This window comes from Ranitomeya imitator, chromosome 9 (assembly GCF_032444005.1).
Source record: "Ranitomeya imitator isolate aRanImi1 chromosome 9, aRanImi1.pri, whole genome shotgun sequence".
NCBI classification, from domain to species: Eukaryota; Metazoa; Chordata; class Amphibia; order Anura; family Dendrobatidae; genus Ranitomeya; species Ranitomeya imitator.
The window spans coordinates 4495025-4510222 of NC_091290.1; the positions used below are offsets into that span (position 1 = coordinate 4495025).

At 55.4% G+C, this 15198-nt stretch overlaps 1 protein-coding gene across 4 annotated transcripts in view; it reads right to left on the reverse strand.

Annotated features, from left to right (window-relative positions):
* Positions 1–5896: 5896 nt before the first annotated feature.
* The window catches only part of LMO1 (LIM domain only 1), a 119129-nt gene continuing 109827 nt past the window's right edge, over positions 5897–15198 (reverse strand). For all 4 annotated transcript variants that reach the window (XM_069739895.1, XM_069739896.1, XM_069739897.1 and 1 more), the window contains exons 3-4: positions 11052–11177; positions 5897–6353 (exon numbers count right to left, since the gene is read on the reverse strand). In XM_069739895.1, the coding sequence (XP_069595996.1) occupies positions 6248–6353; positions 11052–11177 (232 nt within the window). In that variant the 3' untranslated portion in view covers positions 5897–6247. The remainder of the gene's footprint in view (positions 6354–11051; positions 11178–15198) is intronic.

A 15198-nucleotide genomic window follows, 5' to 3' on the forward strand; every position in this document is an offset into this window, starting at 1 on the left:
TGCTGGTGCAGTCACTGTGTACATACATTACATTACTGATCCTGAGTTACGTCCTGTATTGTACCCCAGAGCTGCACTCACTATTCTGCTGGTGCAGTCACTGTGTACATACATTACATTACTGATCCTGAGTTACCTCCTGTATTATACTCCAGAGCTGCACTCACCATTCTGCTGGTGCAGTCACTGTGTACATACATTACATTACTGATCCTGAGTTACGTCCTGTATTGTACCCCAGAGCTGCACTCACTATTCTGCTGGTGCAGTCACTGTGTACATACATTACATTACTGATCCTGAGTTACCTCCTGTATTATACTCCAGAGCTGCGCTCACTATTCTGCTGGTGCAGTCACTGTGTACATACATTACATTACTGATCCTGAGTTACATCCTGTATTATACTCCAGAGCTGCACTCACTATTCTGCTGGTGCAGTCACTGTGTACATACATTACATTACTGATCCTGAGTTACGTCCTGTATTATACTCCGGAGCTGCACTCACTATTCTGCTGGTGCAGTCACTGTGTACACACATTACATTACTGATCCTGAGTTACATCCTGTATTATACCCCAGAGCTGCGCTCACTATTCTGCTGGTGCAGTCACTGTGTACATACATTACATTACTGATCCTGAGTTACGTCCTGTATTATACTCCGGAGCTGCACTCTGCAGGCTTCCCTTAGTGACAGTAGAGGAGTTGTGTTGCTCTGCTGGCACAGATCTCATCTTCTCTGTACATCGCTCACAATCTATTTTGGCGTCTTTCTGCTTTATAAACCCATCGGGCAGTGATTGCGGCTGCAGCGGGCCGGGCGGCCGTTCACCGCTGATAATGCAGTCCGTCCCCGGAGGGATCCTTAAAACGCGAGTTATCTGGAAATTCAGATCTAGAACGTTCCTGCCCGGCGGCCATTTTTAAGACATTAATTGAAGCTTTGGTCTAAAAACTCCCCAATGAACAACGCGTAATTAACTCTTGGTGTTCTGCAGCAGCCGAGACGTATAGAATAGTCATCCGAGTGATGGATGGGACAATTATCTGATCAAATGTTTTCTCAGATGTCGTCAGCTCCGAAGAACTGAGGGATCATCTGCAGCAAAGAAGAAGTCAATGTAACAGAAACCTGCGATACAGCAGATCCTATGCTCCAGTCACCTCCAGAGCTGCAGTCACTATTCTGCTGTTACATCGTGTCTTATCCTCCAGTCACCTCCAGAGCTGCAGTGTAGATGTTTTGTGCACTCGTGTCTGACATCTCTGGAAATGCTGGGACTTTGCTGACACTGTGCGCGGACATCTCTGATATGTGCAGTCTATTTGTAGCCTTTTCTGTCACCGCAGTACAGGTGTTGGTGCAGGTGGCGGGTGTTGTTGCAGGTGGCGGTGCAGGCGTTGGTGCAGGTGGCGGTGCAGGTGTTGGTGCAGGTGGCGGTGCAGGTGTTGGTGCGGGTGGCGGTGCAGGTGTTGGTGCGGGTGGCAGTGCAGGCGTTGGTGCGGGTGGCGGTGCAGGTGTTGGTGCAGGTGGAGGTGCAGGCGTTGGTGCAGGTGGCGGTGTTGGTGTTGGTGCAGGTGGCAGTGCAGGCGTTGGTGCGGGTGGCGGTGCAGGTGTTGGTGCAGGTGGAGGTGCAGGCGTTGGTGCAGGTGGCGGTGTTGGTGTTGGTGCAGGTGGCAGTGCAGGCGTTGGTGCAGGTGGTGGTGCAGGTGGCGGTGCAGGTGTTGGTGCAGGTGGCGGTGTTGGTGCAGGTGGCAGTGCAGGCGTTGGTGCAGGTGGCGGTGCAGGCGTTGGTGCAGGTGGTGCAGGCGTTGGTGCGGGTGGCGGTGCAGGTGTTGGTGCGGGTGTTGGTGCAGGTGGCGGGTGTTGGTGTTGGTGCAGGTGGCAGTGCAGGCGTTGGTGCAGGTGGTGGTGCAGGTGGCAGTGCAGGTGTTGGTGCAGGTGGCGGTGTTGGTGCAGGTGGCAGTGCAGGCGTTGGTGCAGGTGTTGGTGCAGGTGGCGGTGCAGGCGTTGGTGCAGGTGGTGCAGGCGTTGGTGCGGGTGGCGGTGCAGGTGGAGGTGCAGGCGTTGGTGCAGGTGGCGGTGTTGGTGTTGGTGCAGGTGGCAGTGCAGGCGTTGGTGCAGGTGGTGGTGCAGGTGGCAGTGCAGGTGTTGGTGCAGGTGGCGGTGTTGGTGCAGGTGGCAGTGCAGGCGTTGGTGCAGGTGTTGGTGCAGGTGGCGGTGCAGGCGTTGGTGCAGGTGGTGCAGGCGTTGGTGCGGGTGGCGGTGCAGGTGTTGGTGCGGGTGTTGGTGCAGGTGGCGGGTGTTGTTGCAGGTGGCGGTGTTGGTGCAGGTGGCAGTGCAGGTGGCGGTGCAGGCGTTGGTGCAGGTGGCGGTGCAGGTGTTGGTGCAGGTGGCGGTGTTGGTGCAGATGGCGGTGCAGGCGTTTGTGCAGGTGGCGGTGTAGGTGTTGGTGCAGGTGGCGGTGTAGGTGCAGGTGGCGGTGCAGGTGGCGGTGTTGTTGCAGGTGTCGGTGCAGGCGTTGGTGCAGGTGGCGGTGCAGGTGTTGGTGCAGGTGGCGGTGTTGGTGGCGGTGCAGGTGGCAGTGCAGGCGTTGGTGCAGGTGGCGGTGCAGGTGTTGGTGCAGGTGGCAGTGTAGGTGTTGGTGCAGGTGGCGGTGCAGGCGTTGGTGCAGGTGGCGGTGTAGGTGTTGGTGCAGGTGGCGGTGCAGGCGCTGGTGCAGGTGGCGGTGTTGGTGCAGGTGGCGGTGTAGGTGTTGGTGCAGGTGGCGGTGTAGGTGTTGGTGCAGGTGGCGGTGTTGGTGCAGGCGTTGGTGCAGGTGGCGGTGTAGGTGTTGGTGCAGGTGGCGGTGTAGGTGTTGGTGCAGGTGGCGGTGTAGGTGTTGGTGCAGGCGTTGGTGCAGGTGGCGGTGCAGGCGCTGGTGCAGGTGGCGGTGTTGGTGCAGGTGGCGGTGCAGGTGGCGGTGTAGGTGTTGGTGCAGGTGGCGGTGCAGGTGTTGGTGCAGGTGGCGGTGCAGGTGGCGGTGCAGGCGTTGGTGTAGGTATTGGTGCAGGTGGCGGTGCAGGCGTTGGTGCGGGTGGCGGTGCAGTGTTGGTGCGGGTGTTGGTGCAGGTGGCGGTGCAGGCGTTGGTGCAGGTGGCGGTTCGGGCGGCGGTGCACGTGGCGGTTTGGGTGGCGGTTCGAGCGGCGGTGCAGACTGTGGCTGCGGCTTCTGTCGTCAGTTAGTTTTTTTCTTCTGTGACTGTGAGAATTATCTGCACCGATGATGCAGGGTCACGCAGCTCTGGAGTCGCGGTCCGGGCTCCGCCATATGTCGCCTCTGAGCGCTGCTGCGGAGCAACGGATGACGCCAGTGATTGATGTCGGCTCCGGATGATTTCCTGATATTTTCCGTTATGGAGATTACGGATTAGCGATTTTTACTTTTATCTCATCTTCTGCAGCAGATTTGGGTTTAATCTTCTGATTCTTCTCGTCCACAAAGTAAAAGACGCGACCTGTAGACAATGTATCATTAGTGTTTTCAGTTAACGGATACTGATGATGGAGGAGACGGGCGGTCACCAGATACTGATGATAGAGGTGACGGGCGGTCACCAGATACTGATGATGGAGGTGACGGGCGGTCACCAGATACTGATGATGGAGGGGACGGGCGGTCACCAGATACTGATGATGGAGGGGACGGGCGGTCACCAGATACTGATGATGGAGGAGACGGGCGGTCACCGGATACTGATGATGGAGGAGACGGGCGGTCACCGGATACTGATGATGGAGGTGACGGGCGATCACCGGATACTGATGATGGAGGTGACGGGCGGTCACCGGATACTGATGATGGAGGTGACGGGCGGCCACTAGATACTGATGATGGAGGAGACGGGCGGTCACCACATACTGATGATGGAGGTGACGGGCGGCCACTAGATACTGATGATGGAGGAGACGGGCGGTCACCACATACTGATGATGGAGGGGACGGGCGGTCACCGGATACTGATGATGGAGATGACGGGCGATCACCAGATACTGATGATGGAGGTGACGGGCGATCACCAGATACTGATGATGGAGGTGACGGGCGATCACCAGATACTGATGATGGAGGTGACGGGCGATCACCAGATACTGATGATGGAGGTGACGGGCGATCACCAGATACTGATGATGGAGGTGACGGGCGGTCACCAGATACTGATGATGGAGGTGACGGGCGGTCACCAGATACTGATGATGGAGGGGACGGGCGGTCACCAGATACTGATGATGGAGGGGACGGGCGGTCACCAGATACTGATGATGGAGGAGACGGGCGATCACCAGATACTGATGATGGAGGTGACGGGCGGTCACCAGATACTGATGATGGAGGGGGCGGGCGGCCACCAGATACTGATGATGGAGGAGACAGGCGGTCACCAGATACTGATGATGGAGGTGACTGGCGGTCACCACATACTGATGATGGAGGAGACGGGCGGTCACCAGCTACTGATGATGGAGGAGACGGGCGGTCACCAGATACTGATGATGGAGGTGATGGGCGGTCACCGGATACTGATGATGGAGGAGACGGGCGGTCACCGGATACTGATGATGGAGGTGACGGGCGATCACCGGATACTGATGATGGAGGTGACGGGCGGTCACCAGATACTGATGATGGAGGTGACGGGCGGTCACCAGATACTGATGATGGAGGAGACGGGCGGTCACCAGATACTGATGATGGAGGAGACGGGCGGTCACCAGATACTGATGATGGAGGTGACGGGCGGTCACCAGATACTGATGATGGAGGAGACGGGCGGTCACCAGATACTGATGATGGAGGTGACGGGCGGTCACCAGATACTGATGATGGAGGAGACGGGCGGTCACCAGATACTGATGATGGAGGTCACCAGATAATTTACTGAGATAATGACTTCTGGGTTTTCATTGGCTGTAAGCCATAATCATCAACATTAACAGAAATAAACACGTGGAATAGATCACTCTGTGTAATGAGTATAGAATATAGGAGATTCACTCTTTGTATTGAATTGAAATAATTTCACATTTTGTGAGAAGCGCCTGTATTATTGAAGATTCCATGATAGAAAATCTCCTGTGACATTATCACCCGCTACAATCTTTGCAATAGTGGGGGGTTCCTAGGATTACACCTGGGGCTGTTGTGCAGTATTCACCTTCTTTATTTTGGGGTCACCCATGAATGTTGCCCGCCGACCTCACCCCAACCAATAATCCCATTAACAGAGGAATAGAAGGTTACAGTAGCATTCTGCTCTTTTATTCTCTTTACTCCTTTCTGTCACTTGTGCCCCAATATTCAGTACATAGATCATTCAGTTACTTTTACCTTATGTGGTTCTTCCTCTCTAATTCATGGTATACTTATTTAGGTCACGTCATCACGTGGTGTTCTCCCCCCTGAAGGGGATCACCATCTCAGTCAGCAGTGCTTGTATTATGACGATGCGTGGGCTGTGCCAATGACGTCCTGCTATCACAGTGACTGATGATGATTGCACAGCTCCCGTCACACAGTTATAATGGAGATCACAGCTCTTCCTCTGTGACTGCATACTTGTATATTGTTCATATAGGAGAATATAGAGGAGAGATAATCACGGGATCCTCCCAAAAGGCAGAGATGATGCTGCACCGAAATATCAGCGACAGATAGCAGAGCGCAGAGGAGAAAGGAGCAGAGTGAAATCTGAAAATCAAGATAAAGCCTGAAGAGACAAACACAGGTCTGTATGGAAATAAATCCACTACATGAAGAGAAGTGCGGCTCCGATAGGGAATCATGTGGATTATCCGGAGGGCTCCATTACAGCATTGGGGGGACCTTTCTCAGTGACCGCAGACGTCTGATACAATCAGTAAACATTCATAATCTTTAATTTCACACAAGTAATAAAATTGCATTACATCTTCATAAAATAAATGTTCCAGTTTATATACAGAAAACAGACTGTACAGGTTCCCGGACCCTCCACCCCCTCCCGAGTCCCACAACAGACAGGCGAATGCAGTGCTCAGCAAAGCACAACCGGACATCGAAGACTGCAACTTGTTTGGTGTGGTTTGGGGTGGGGAGGACGACATCGTACACAGTCCGTGGGGTGGGGGACCGAGAATTCATCAAATATTGCAGGCAAGCCAACAGACACTCATCACCGCTCTCAGGGAAGGACGTCCACGCTGCGCCGGTGGAGGCCGCGGTTATTGTACCTGGGACTCGAAGCTTCCATTCAGCTGTCCCTCCTCATAGTCCATCTGACACAAGATCATATTGTTCTTAAGAAAAAACTTGTCCCCCACACAAAATCTGCAAGAAGAAGACAGCGGCGGTCAGTTACGAGACGTGAGCCCACCCAAGGTCAGCTTTTTGTGCAAGTGTAAGATGGGTGCACCTGACGCCTGAGCGGAGAAGGGGCCGACAACTGAAGCCTGAGCGGAGAAGGGGCCGACAACTGAAGCCTGAGCGGAGGAGTGGCTGACAACTGACGCCTGAGCGGAGGAGGGGCCGACAACTGACGCCTGAGTGGAAAAGGGGCCGACAACTGAAGCCTGAGCGGAGGAGTGGTCGACAACTGAAGCCTGAGCGGAGAAGGGGCCGACAACTGAAGCCTGAGCGGAGGAGGGGCCGACAACTGATGCCTGAATGGGAAGGGGCCGACCACTTAAACCTGAGCGGAGGAGGGGCCGACAATTGAAGCCTGAGCGGAGAAGGGGCCGACAGCTGATGCCTGAGCGGAGGAGGGGCCGACAGCTGATGCCTGAGCGGAGGAGGGGCCGACAACTGAAGCCTGAGCGGAGGAGGGGCCGACAACTGAAGACTGAGCGGAGGAGGGGCAGACAACTAAAGACTGAGCGGAGGAGGGGCAGACAACTGAAGCCTTGAGCGGAGGAGGGGCCGACAACTGAAGACTGAGCGGAGGAGGGGCCGACAACTGAAGACTGAGCGGAGGAGGGGCAGACAACTGAAGACTGAGCGGAGGAGGGGCTGACAACTGAAGCCTGAGCGGAGGAGGGGCCGACACCTGAAGCCTGAGCGGAGGAGGGGCCGACAACTGACGCCTGAGCGGAGGAAGGTCCGACAACTGAAGCCTGAGCGGAGGAGGGGCAAACAACTCAAGACTGAGCGGAGGAGGGGCCGACAACTGATGCCTGAGCGGAGGAGAGGCAGACAACTGAAGCCTGAGCGGAGGAGGGGCCGACAACTGAAGCCTGAGCGGATAAGGGGCCGACAACTGAAGCCTGAGCGGAGGAGGGGCCGACAGCTGACGCCTGAGCGGAGGAGGGGCCGACAACTGAAGCCTGAGCGGAGAAGGGGCTGACAACTGAAGCCTGAGCGGAGAAGGGGCCGACAATTGAAGCCTGAGCGGAGAAGGGGCCGACAGCTGATGCCTGAGCGGAGGAGTGGTCGACAAATGAAGCCTGAGCGGAGGAGGGGCCCATAACTGACGCCTGAGCGGAGGAGGGGCCGACAGCTGATGCCTGAGCGGAGGAGGGGCCGACAACTGAAGCCTGAGCGGAGGAGGGGCTGACAACTGAAGACTGAGCGGAGGAGGGGCAGACAACTGAAGACTGAGCGGAGGAGGGGCAGACAACTGAAGCCTTGAGCGGAGGAGGGGCTGAAACTGAAGCCTGAGCGGAGGAGGGGCCGACACCTGAAGCCTGAGCGGAGGAGGGGCAAACAACTGAAGACTGAGCGGAGGAGGGGCCGACAACTGATGCCTGAGCGGAGGAAGGTCCGACAACTGAAGCCTGAGCGGAGGAGGGGCAAACAACTGAAGACTGAGCGGAGGAGGGGCCGACAACTGATGCCTGAGCGGAGGAGAGGCCGACAACTGAAGCCTGAGCGGAGGAGGGGCCAACAACTGAAGACTGAGCGGAGGAGGGGCAGACAACTGAAGACTGAGCGGAGGAGGGGCAGACAACTGAAGCCTTGAGCGGAGGAGGGGCTGACAACTGAAGTCTGAGCGGAGGAGGGGCCGACACCTGAAGCCTGAGCGGAGGAGGGGCCGACAACTGACGCCTGAGCGGAGGAAGGTCCGACAACTGAAGCCTGAGCGGAGGAGGGGCAAACAACTGAAGACTGAGCGGAGGAGGGGCCGACAACTGATGCCTGAGCGGAGGAAGGTCCGACAACTGAAGCCTGAGCGGAGGAGGGGCAAACAACTGAAGACTGAGCGGAGGAGGGGCCGACAACTGATGCCTGAGCGGAGGAGAGGCCGACAACTGAAGCCTGAGCGGAGGAGGGGCCGACAATTGAAGACTGAGCGGAGGAGGGGCAGACAACTGAAGACTGAGCGGAGGAGGGGCAGACAACTGAAGACTGAGCGGAGGAGGGGCAGACAACTGAAGCCTTGAGCGGAGGAGGGGCTGACAACTGAAGTCTGAGCGGAGGAGGGGCCGACACCTGAAGCCTGAGCGGAGGAGGGGCCGACAACTGACGCCTGAGCGGAGGAAGGTCCGACAACTGAAGCCTGAGCGGAGGAGGGGCAAACAACTGAAGACTGAGCGGAGGAGGGGCCGACAACTGATGCCTGAGCGGAGGAGGGGCCGACAACTGAAGTCTGAGCGGAGGAGGGGCCGACAACTGAAGCCTGAGCGTAGGAGGGGCTGACAACTGAAGCCTGAGTGGAGGAGGGGCCGACAATTGAGGTCTATGTGGAAGAGGAGGCCGACAACTAAAACCTGCACGGGGAGGAGTCTGACAACTAAGGCCTATGCCCTGGAGGAAGCCGATAATTATGGTGGGTGAAAGCTGAATACACTTAGACCTGACCTTTTCCTTTCAGTAATTACTGGACTCATAAAATGAACATCTTCGTATCAGAATTGCAGTTACTCTGACATATATAAGTACACCAGCCTCATTAGGTCTAAGAATAATATCAGCAGTTTGCATTGTGAAATCAGGTGACAGATCCACGTTGAGCTGCAGTTGCAGGGAGCTGTCCCTTTAAGGAGAATGTATTGGATCTGGATGTAAATAATTAATCTTTATCTGAATGTATCGTCTTTATAACTGACATTTGCGGGATTTCCTCGTGCAGTGCTGATTGTCGTCCACCAGATGGCAGTCCAGGCCTGGAGTTTGTGCATGGACACGATGGCAGCGGCTTCTTTATTAACAGCTTAGGAGTGTGAAATCCCCATCCTGGGGGGGTAAGGTAAGGCAGGCGGCCGGCCCTTGGGGGGTAAGGTAATGCAGGCGGCCGGCCCTGGGGGGAAGGGGGGGGTAAGGTAATGCAGGGAGCCGGCCCTGGGGGGGTAAGGTAAGGCGGCCGGCCCTGGGGGGGGTAAGGTAAGGTAAGGCAGGCGGCCGGCCCTGGGGGGGGGGGGGGGGGGGGTACGGTAAGGCGGCCGGCCCTGGGGGGAGGTAAGGCAGCCGGCCCTGGGGGGAGGTAGGGTAAGGCGGCCTGCCCTGGGTGGAGGTAAGATAGGGCAGCCAGCCCTGTGGGGAGGTAAGGCGGCTGGCCCTGGGGGGAGGTAAGGTAAGGTGGCCGGCCCTGGGGAGGAGAGTAAGGTTTCGGCCCCGGGGGGCATCGAGGCTGTGGCCGGGAATAATGGACGGAGCTGGATGGAAACATTTTCCAGATATCTGGTTATTGTCAATGAATGGGAATTTGGCACTAATCTTATACAGCGGAGTATATGGTACAATGTATCAGCTGGAACACTGCACCCAGTTATTGCATCTGTCAGGAGGGAGAGGAGAATGCTCTGCAGATCCATAGAGGTGAGGGGTGGAATAATCTGTGGAGTATGGGGGGAAACACAGGGAGAACATCCAGATTCATAGCAGATGTCAGCCTTGGTGGGATTTGAACCCAGGACTCCAGCGCTGCAAAGCAACAATGCTAACCACTGAGCCACCATACAGCCAAATGTTCTGCAGATTATTACACCATTATTCTGTCAGGAAGTTTAGAAGTGATGGTTCTCATGTAGCGCAATGGAATCAATGATGCTATATAAACAAATACATATTATTACCAATAATAATGTTCTGCAGGTCAGTGGTGTAATGCTCTGCAGATATATCACAATCTGGTGGAGGAGTAATGCTCTGCAGGTATCAGGTGGTGAAGGAGCAATGCTCTGCAGCTCAGTGGAGTAATGCTCTGCAGGATATATCACTATCAGGCAGTGGAGGAGCGATGCTCTGCAGCTCAGTGGTGTAATGCTCTGCAGGATATATCACTATCAGGCAGTGGAGGAGCGATGCTCTGCAGCTCAGTGGAGTAATGCTCTGCAGGATATATCACTGTATCAGGCAGTGGAGGAGCGATGCTCTGCAGCTCAGTGGTGTAATGCTCTGCAGGATATATCACTATATCAGGCGGTGGAGGAGCGATGCTCTGCAGGTCATTGGTGTAATGCTCCGCAGGTATATCACTATATCAGGTAGTGGAGGAGCGATGCTCTGCAGGTCAGTGGTGTAATGCTCTGCAGGATATATCACTATATCAGGCGGTGGAGGAGCGATGCTCTGCAGGTCAGTGGTGTAATGCTCTGCAGAAACATCACTATATCAGGCGGTGGAGGAGCGATGCTCTGCAGCTCAGTGGTGTAATGCTCTGCAGGATATATCACTATCAGGCGGTGGAGGAGCGATACTCTGCAGCTCAGTGGTGTAATGCTCTGCAGGTACATCACTATATCAGTCAGTGGAAGAGCGATGTTCTGCAGCTCAGTGAAGTAATGCTCTGCAGGATATATCACTATCAGGCGGTGGAGGAGCGATGCTCTGCAGGATATATCACTATATCAGGCGGTGGAGGAGCGATGCTCTGCAGGTCAGTGGTGTAATGCTCTGCAGGTACATCACTATATCAGGCGGTGGAGGAGCGATGCTCTGCAGGTCAGTGGTGTAATGCTCTGCAGGATATATCACTATATCAGGCGGTGGAGGAGCGATGCTCTGCAGGTCAGTGGTGTAATGCTCTGCAGGTACATCACTATATCAGGCGGTGGAGGAGCGATGCTCTGCGGCCTCATCCCGCGCTCTCACCTCTGGTTGCACAGCTGGCAGGCGAAGCAGTCCAGGTGGTAGACGTTGTCTCTGGCGCGCATCACCATCTCGAAGGCCGGGATCAGTTTACTACACGCAGCGCAGTTTCCAGTGGTTCCAAACAACCTGCAGAGACACAAGCGGAGCCGCACCGTTACCGGACGCCGCGACTCTTGGAGGCACCTGCTCGCCGGCACTTTACTGATTCTTAGGCTTTATTCACACATCAGTGTTTTATCAGAAAAGCCTCAGACACAGGACCAGCATCAGTGTCTGTGACACTTTCCTCTGATTGTAACAGTCCTGGTTTTCACTTAGAAATCCTGACGTGTGAATAAGCCCTAAGTCAGATCATTCTACTCCAGTCACATCCAGAGCTGCGCTCATAGTTCATTTAGTTCATCTATGTTCCACCTCCACTTTAAGTGGCCGCTGTGTACATGCAAATATAATTAGGTGTGTAATATATCAGAGAAATGGCTTCTTTCTCCACTTATGAGCCTCTTCTTCCCCTTCTCCCCTGAGTGCACCAATCAGTCTGACTAAAAGCTCAAGTCCATCATGTTCAAACTAATACAGCTACAGCCTGTAAGCTCAGTGATGGAGGAGGCTACACCAGCCTCTGAAGTCTCCGGACAGAGGAGGAGCAGAGCTCACTGAGGGAGGAGGCTACACCGGCCTCTGAAGTCTCCGGACAGAGGAGGAGCAGAGCTCAGTGAGGGAGGAGGCTACACCGGCCTCTGAAGTCTCCGGACAGAGGAGGAGCAGAGCTCACTGAGGGAGGAGGCTACACCAGCCTCTGAAGTCTCCAGACAGAGGAGGAGCAGAGCTCAGTGAGGGAGGAGGCTACACCGGCCTCTGAAGTCTCTGGACAGAGGAGGAGCAGAGCTCAGAGAGGGAGGAGGCTACACCGGCCTCTGAAGTCTCTGGACAGAGGAGGAGCAGAGCTCAGAGAGGGAGGAGGCTACACCGGCCTCTGAAGTCTCCGGACAGAGGAGGAGCAGAGCTCACTGAGGGAGGAGGCTACACCGGCCTCTGAAGTCTCCGGACAGAGGAGGAGCAGAGCTCACTGAGGGAGGAGGCTACACCGGCTTCTGAAGTCTCCCGACAGAGGAGGAGCAGAGCTCACTGAGGGAGGAGGCTACACCGGCCTCTGAAGTCTCCGGACAGAGAAGGAGCAGAGCTCACTGAGGGAGGAGGCTACACCGGCCTCTGAAGTCTCCGGACAGAGGAGGAGCAGAGCTCACTGAGGGAGGAGGCTACACCGGCCTCTGAAGTCTCCGGACAGAGGAGGAGCAGAGCTCACTGAGGGAGGAGGCTACACCAGCCTCTGAAGTCTCCGGACAGAGGAGGAGCAGAGCTCACTGAGGGAGGAGGCTACACCGGCCTCTGAAGTCTCTAGACAGAGGAAGAGCAGAGCTCACTGAGGGAGGAGGCTACACCCGCCTCCGAAGTCTCCGGACAGAGGAGGAGCAGAGCTCAGAGAGGGAGGAGGCTACACCGGCCTCTGAAGTCTCCGGACAGAGGAGGAGCAGAGCTCACTGAGGGAGGAGGCTACACCAGCCTCTGAAGTCTCCGGACAGAGGAGGAGCAGAGCTCACTGAGGGAGGAGGCTACACCGGCCTCTGAAGTCTCCAGACAGAGGAAGAGCAGAGCTCACTGAGGGAGGAGGCTACACCCGCCTCCGAAGTCTCCGGACAGAGGAGGAGCAGAGCTCAGAGAGGGAGGAGGCTACACCGGCCTCTGAAGTCTCCGGACAGAGGAGGAGCAGAGCTCACTGAGGGAGGAGGCTACACCGGCCTCTGAAGTCTCCAGACAGAGGAGGAGCAGAGCTCAGTGAGGGAGGAGGCTACACCGGCCTCTGAAGTCTCCAGACAGAGGAGGAGCAGAGCTCAGTGAGGGAGGAGGCTACACCAGCCTCTGAAGTCTCCGGACAGAGGAGGAGCAGAGCTCACTGAGGGAGGAGGCTACACCGGCCTCTGAAGTCTCCGGACAGAGGAGGAGCAGAGCTCACTGAGGGAGGAGGCTACACCGGCCTCTGAAGTCTCCAGACAGAGGAGCAGAGCTCACTGAGGGAGGAGGCTACACTGGCCTCTGAAGTCTCTAGACAGAGGAAGAGCAGAGCTCACTGAGGGAGGAGGCTACACCGGCCTCTGAAGTCTCCGGACAGAGGAGGAGCAGAGCTCACTGAGGGAGGAGGCTACACCGGCCTCTGAAGTCTCCGGACAGAGGAGAAGCAGAGCTCACTGAGGGAGGAGGTTACACCGGCTTCTGAAGTCTCCGGACAGAGGAGGAGCAGAGCTCACTGAGGGAGTTGGCTACACCGGCCTCTGAAGTCTCCGGACAGAGGAGGAGCAGAGCTCACTGAGGGAGGAGGCTACACCAGCCTCTGAAGTCTCCGGACAGAGGGAAAGAAGAGCTCACTGAGGGAGGAGGCTACACCGGCCTCTGAAGTCTCCGGACAGAGGAGGAGCAGAGCTCACTGAGGGAGGAGACTACACCGGCCTCTGAAGTCTCCGGACAGAGGAGGAGCAGAGCGGCTACACCGGCCTCTGAAGTCTCCAGACAGAGGAGGAGCAGAGCTCACTGAGGGAGGAGGCTACACTGGCCTCTGAAGTCTCTAGACAGAGGAAGAGCAGAGCTCACTGAGGGAGGAGGCTACACCGGCCTCTGAAGTCTCCAGACAGAGGAGGAGCAGACCTCAGTGAGGGAGGAGGCTACACCGGCCTCTGAAGTCTCCGGACAGAGGAGGAGCAGACCTCAGTGAGGGAGGAGGCTACACCGGCCTCTGAAGTCTCCGGACAGAGGAGGAGCAGAGCTCACTGAGGGAGGAGGCTACACCGGCCTCTGAAGTCTCTAGACAGAGGAAGAGCAGAGCTCACTGAGGGAGGAGGCTACAACAACCTCTGAAGTCTCCAGACAGAGGAGGAGCAGAACTCACTGAGGGAGGAGGCTACACCGGCCTCTGAAGTCTCCCGACAGAGGAGGAGCAGAGCGCACTCCACTCACCAGAGAAGCCAAGCACACAGACCGAGCTGCAGCATCGGGTTTACCTCCCTCCAGTGCTGGATGCACAGTGCTTCTCTTGTCCCATCTGCTGTATAATGTTTGTGGTGCAGCTTCTAGGAAGTATTTATTTAAACCCAGGGCTGGATTCACAGCTACACTTCTCAGCATCACTGTATCATGGTCTTCATGCTGCTGCTGCTGCTCCTAATGGGTGTTTTAGTGTCAGTGATGGACACACAGCAACAACAATCATTACTGTCTGTGCATGATGTGCAAGGAAGATATCGGAGCAGCTAATCTACACCCACTAGCTCAGAGATAATAAAAATAGAGATAATGGAGTATAAGTCTTAATAGCAGAATAGTGAGTGCAGCTCTGGAGGTGACTGGAGGATAAGACACGATGTAACAGAATAGTTAGTGCAGCTCTGGAGGATAAGACATGATGTAATGGCAGAATAGTGAGTGCAGCTCTGGAGGTGACTGGAGGATAAGACAGATGTAACAGCAGAATAGTGAGTGCAGCTCTGGAGGATAAGACAATGTAACAGAATAGTGAGTGCAGCTCTGGAGGTGACTGGAGGATAAGACAGATGTAAAAGCAGAATAGTGAGTGCAGCTCTGGAGGATAAGACAATGCAACAGAATAGTGAGTGCAGCTCTGGAGGTGACTGGAGGATAAGACATGATGTAACAGCAGAATAGTGAGTACAGCTCTGGAGGTGACTGGAGGATAAGACAGATGTAACAGCAGAATAGTGAGTGCAGCTCTGGAGGATAAGACAATGTAACAGAATAGTGAGTGCAGCTCTGGAGGATAAGACAGATGTAACAGCAGAATAGTGAGTGCAGCTCTGGAGGATAAGACAATGTAACAGAATAGTGAGTGCAGCTCTGGAGGTGACTGGAGGATAAGACAGATGTAACAGCAGAATAGTGAGTGCAGCTCTGGAGGATAAGACAATGTAACAGAATAGTGAGTGCAGCTCTGGAGGTGACTGGAGGATAAGACAGATGTAAAAGCAGAATAGTGAGTGCAGCTCTGGAGGATAAGACAATGTAACAGAATAGTGAGTGCAGCTCTGGAGGTGACTGGAGGATAAGACAGATGTAACAGCAGAATAGTGAGTGCAGCTCT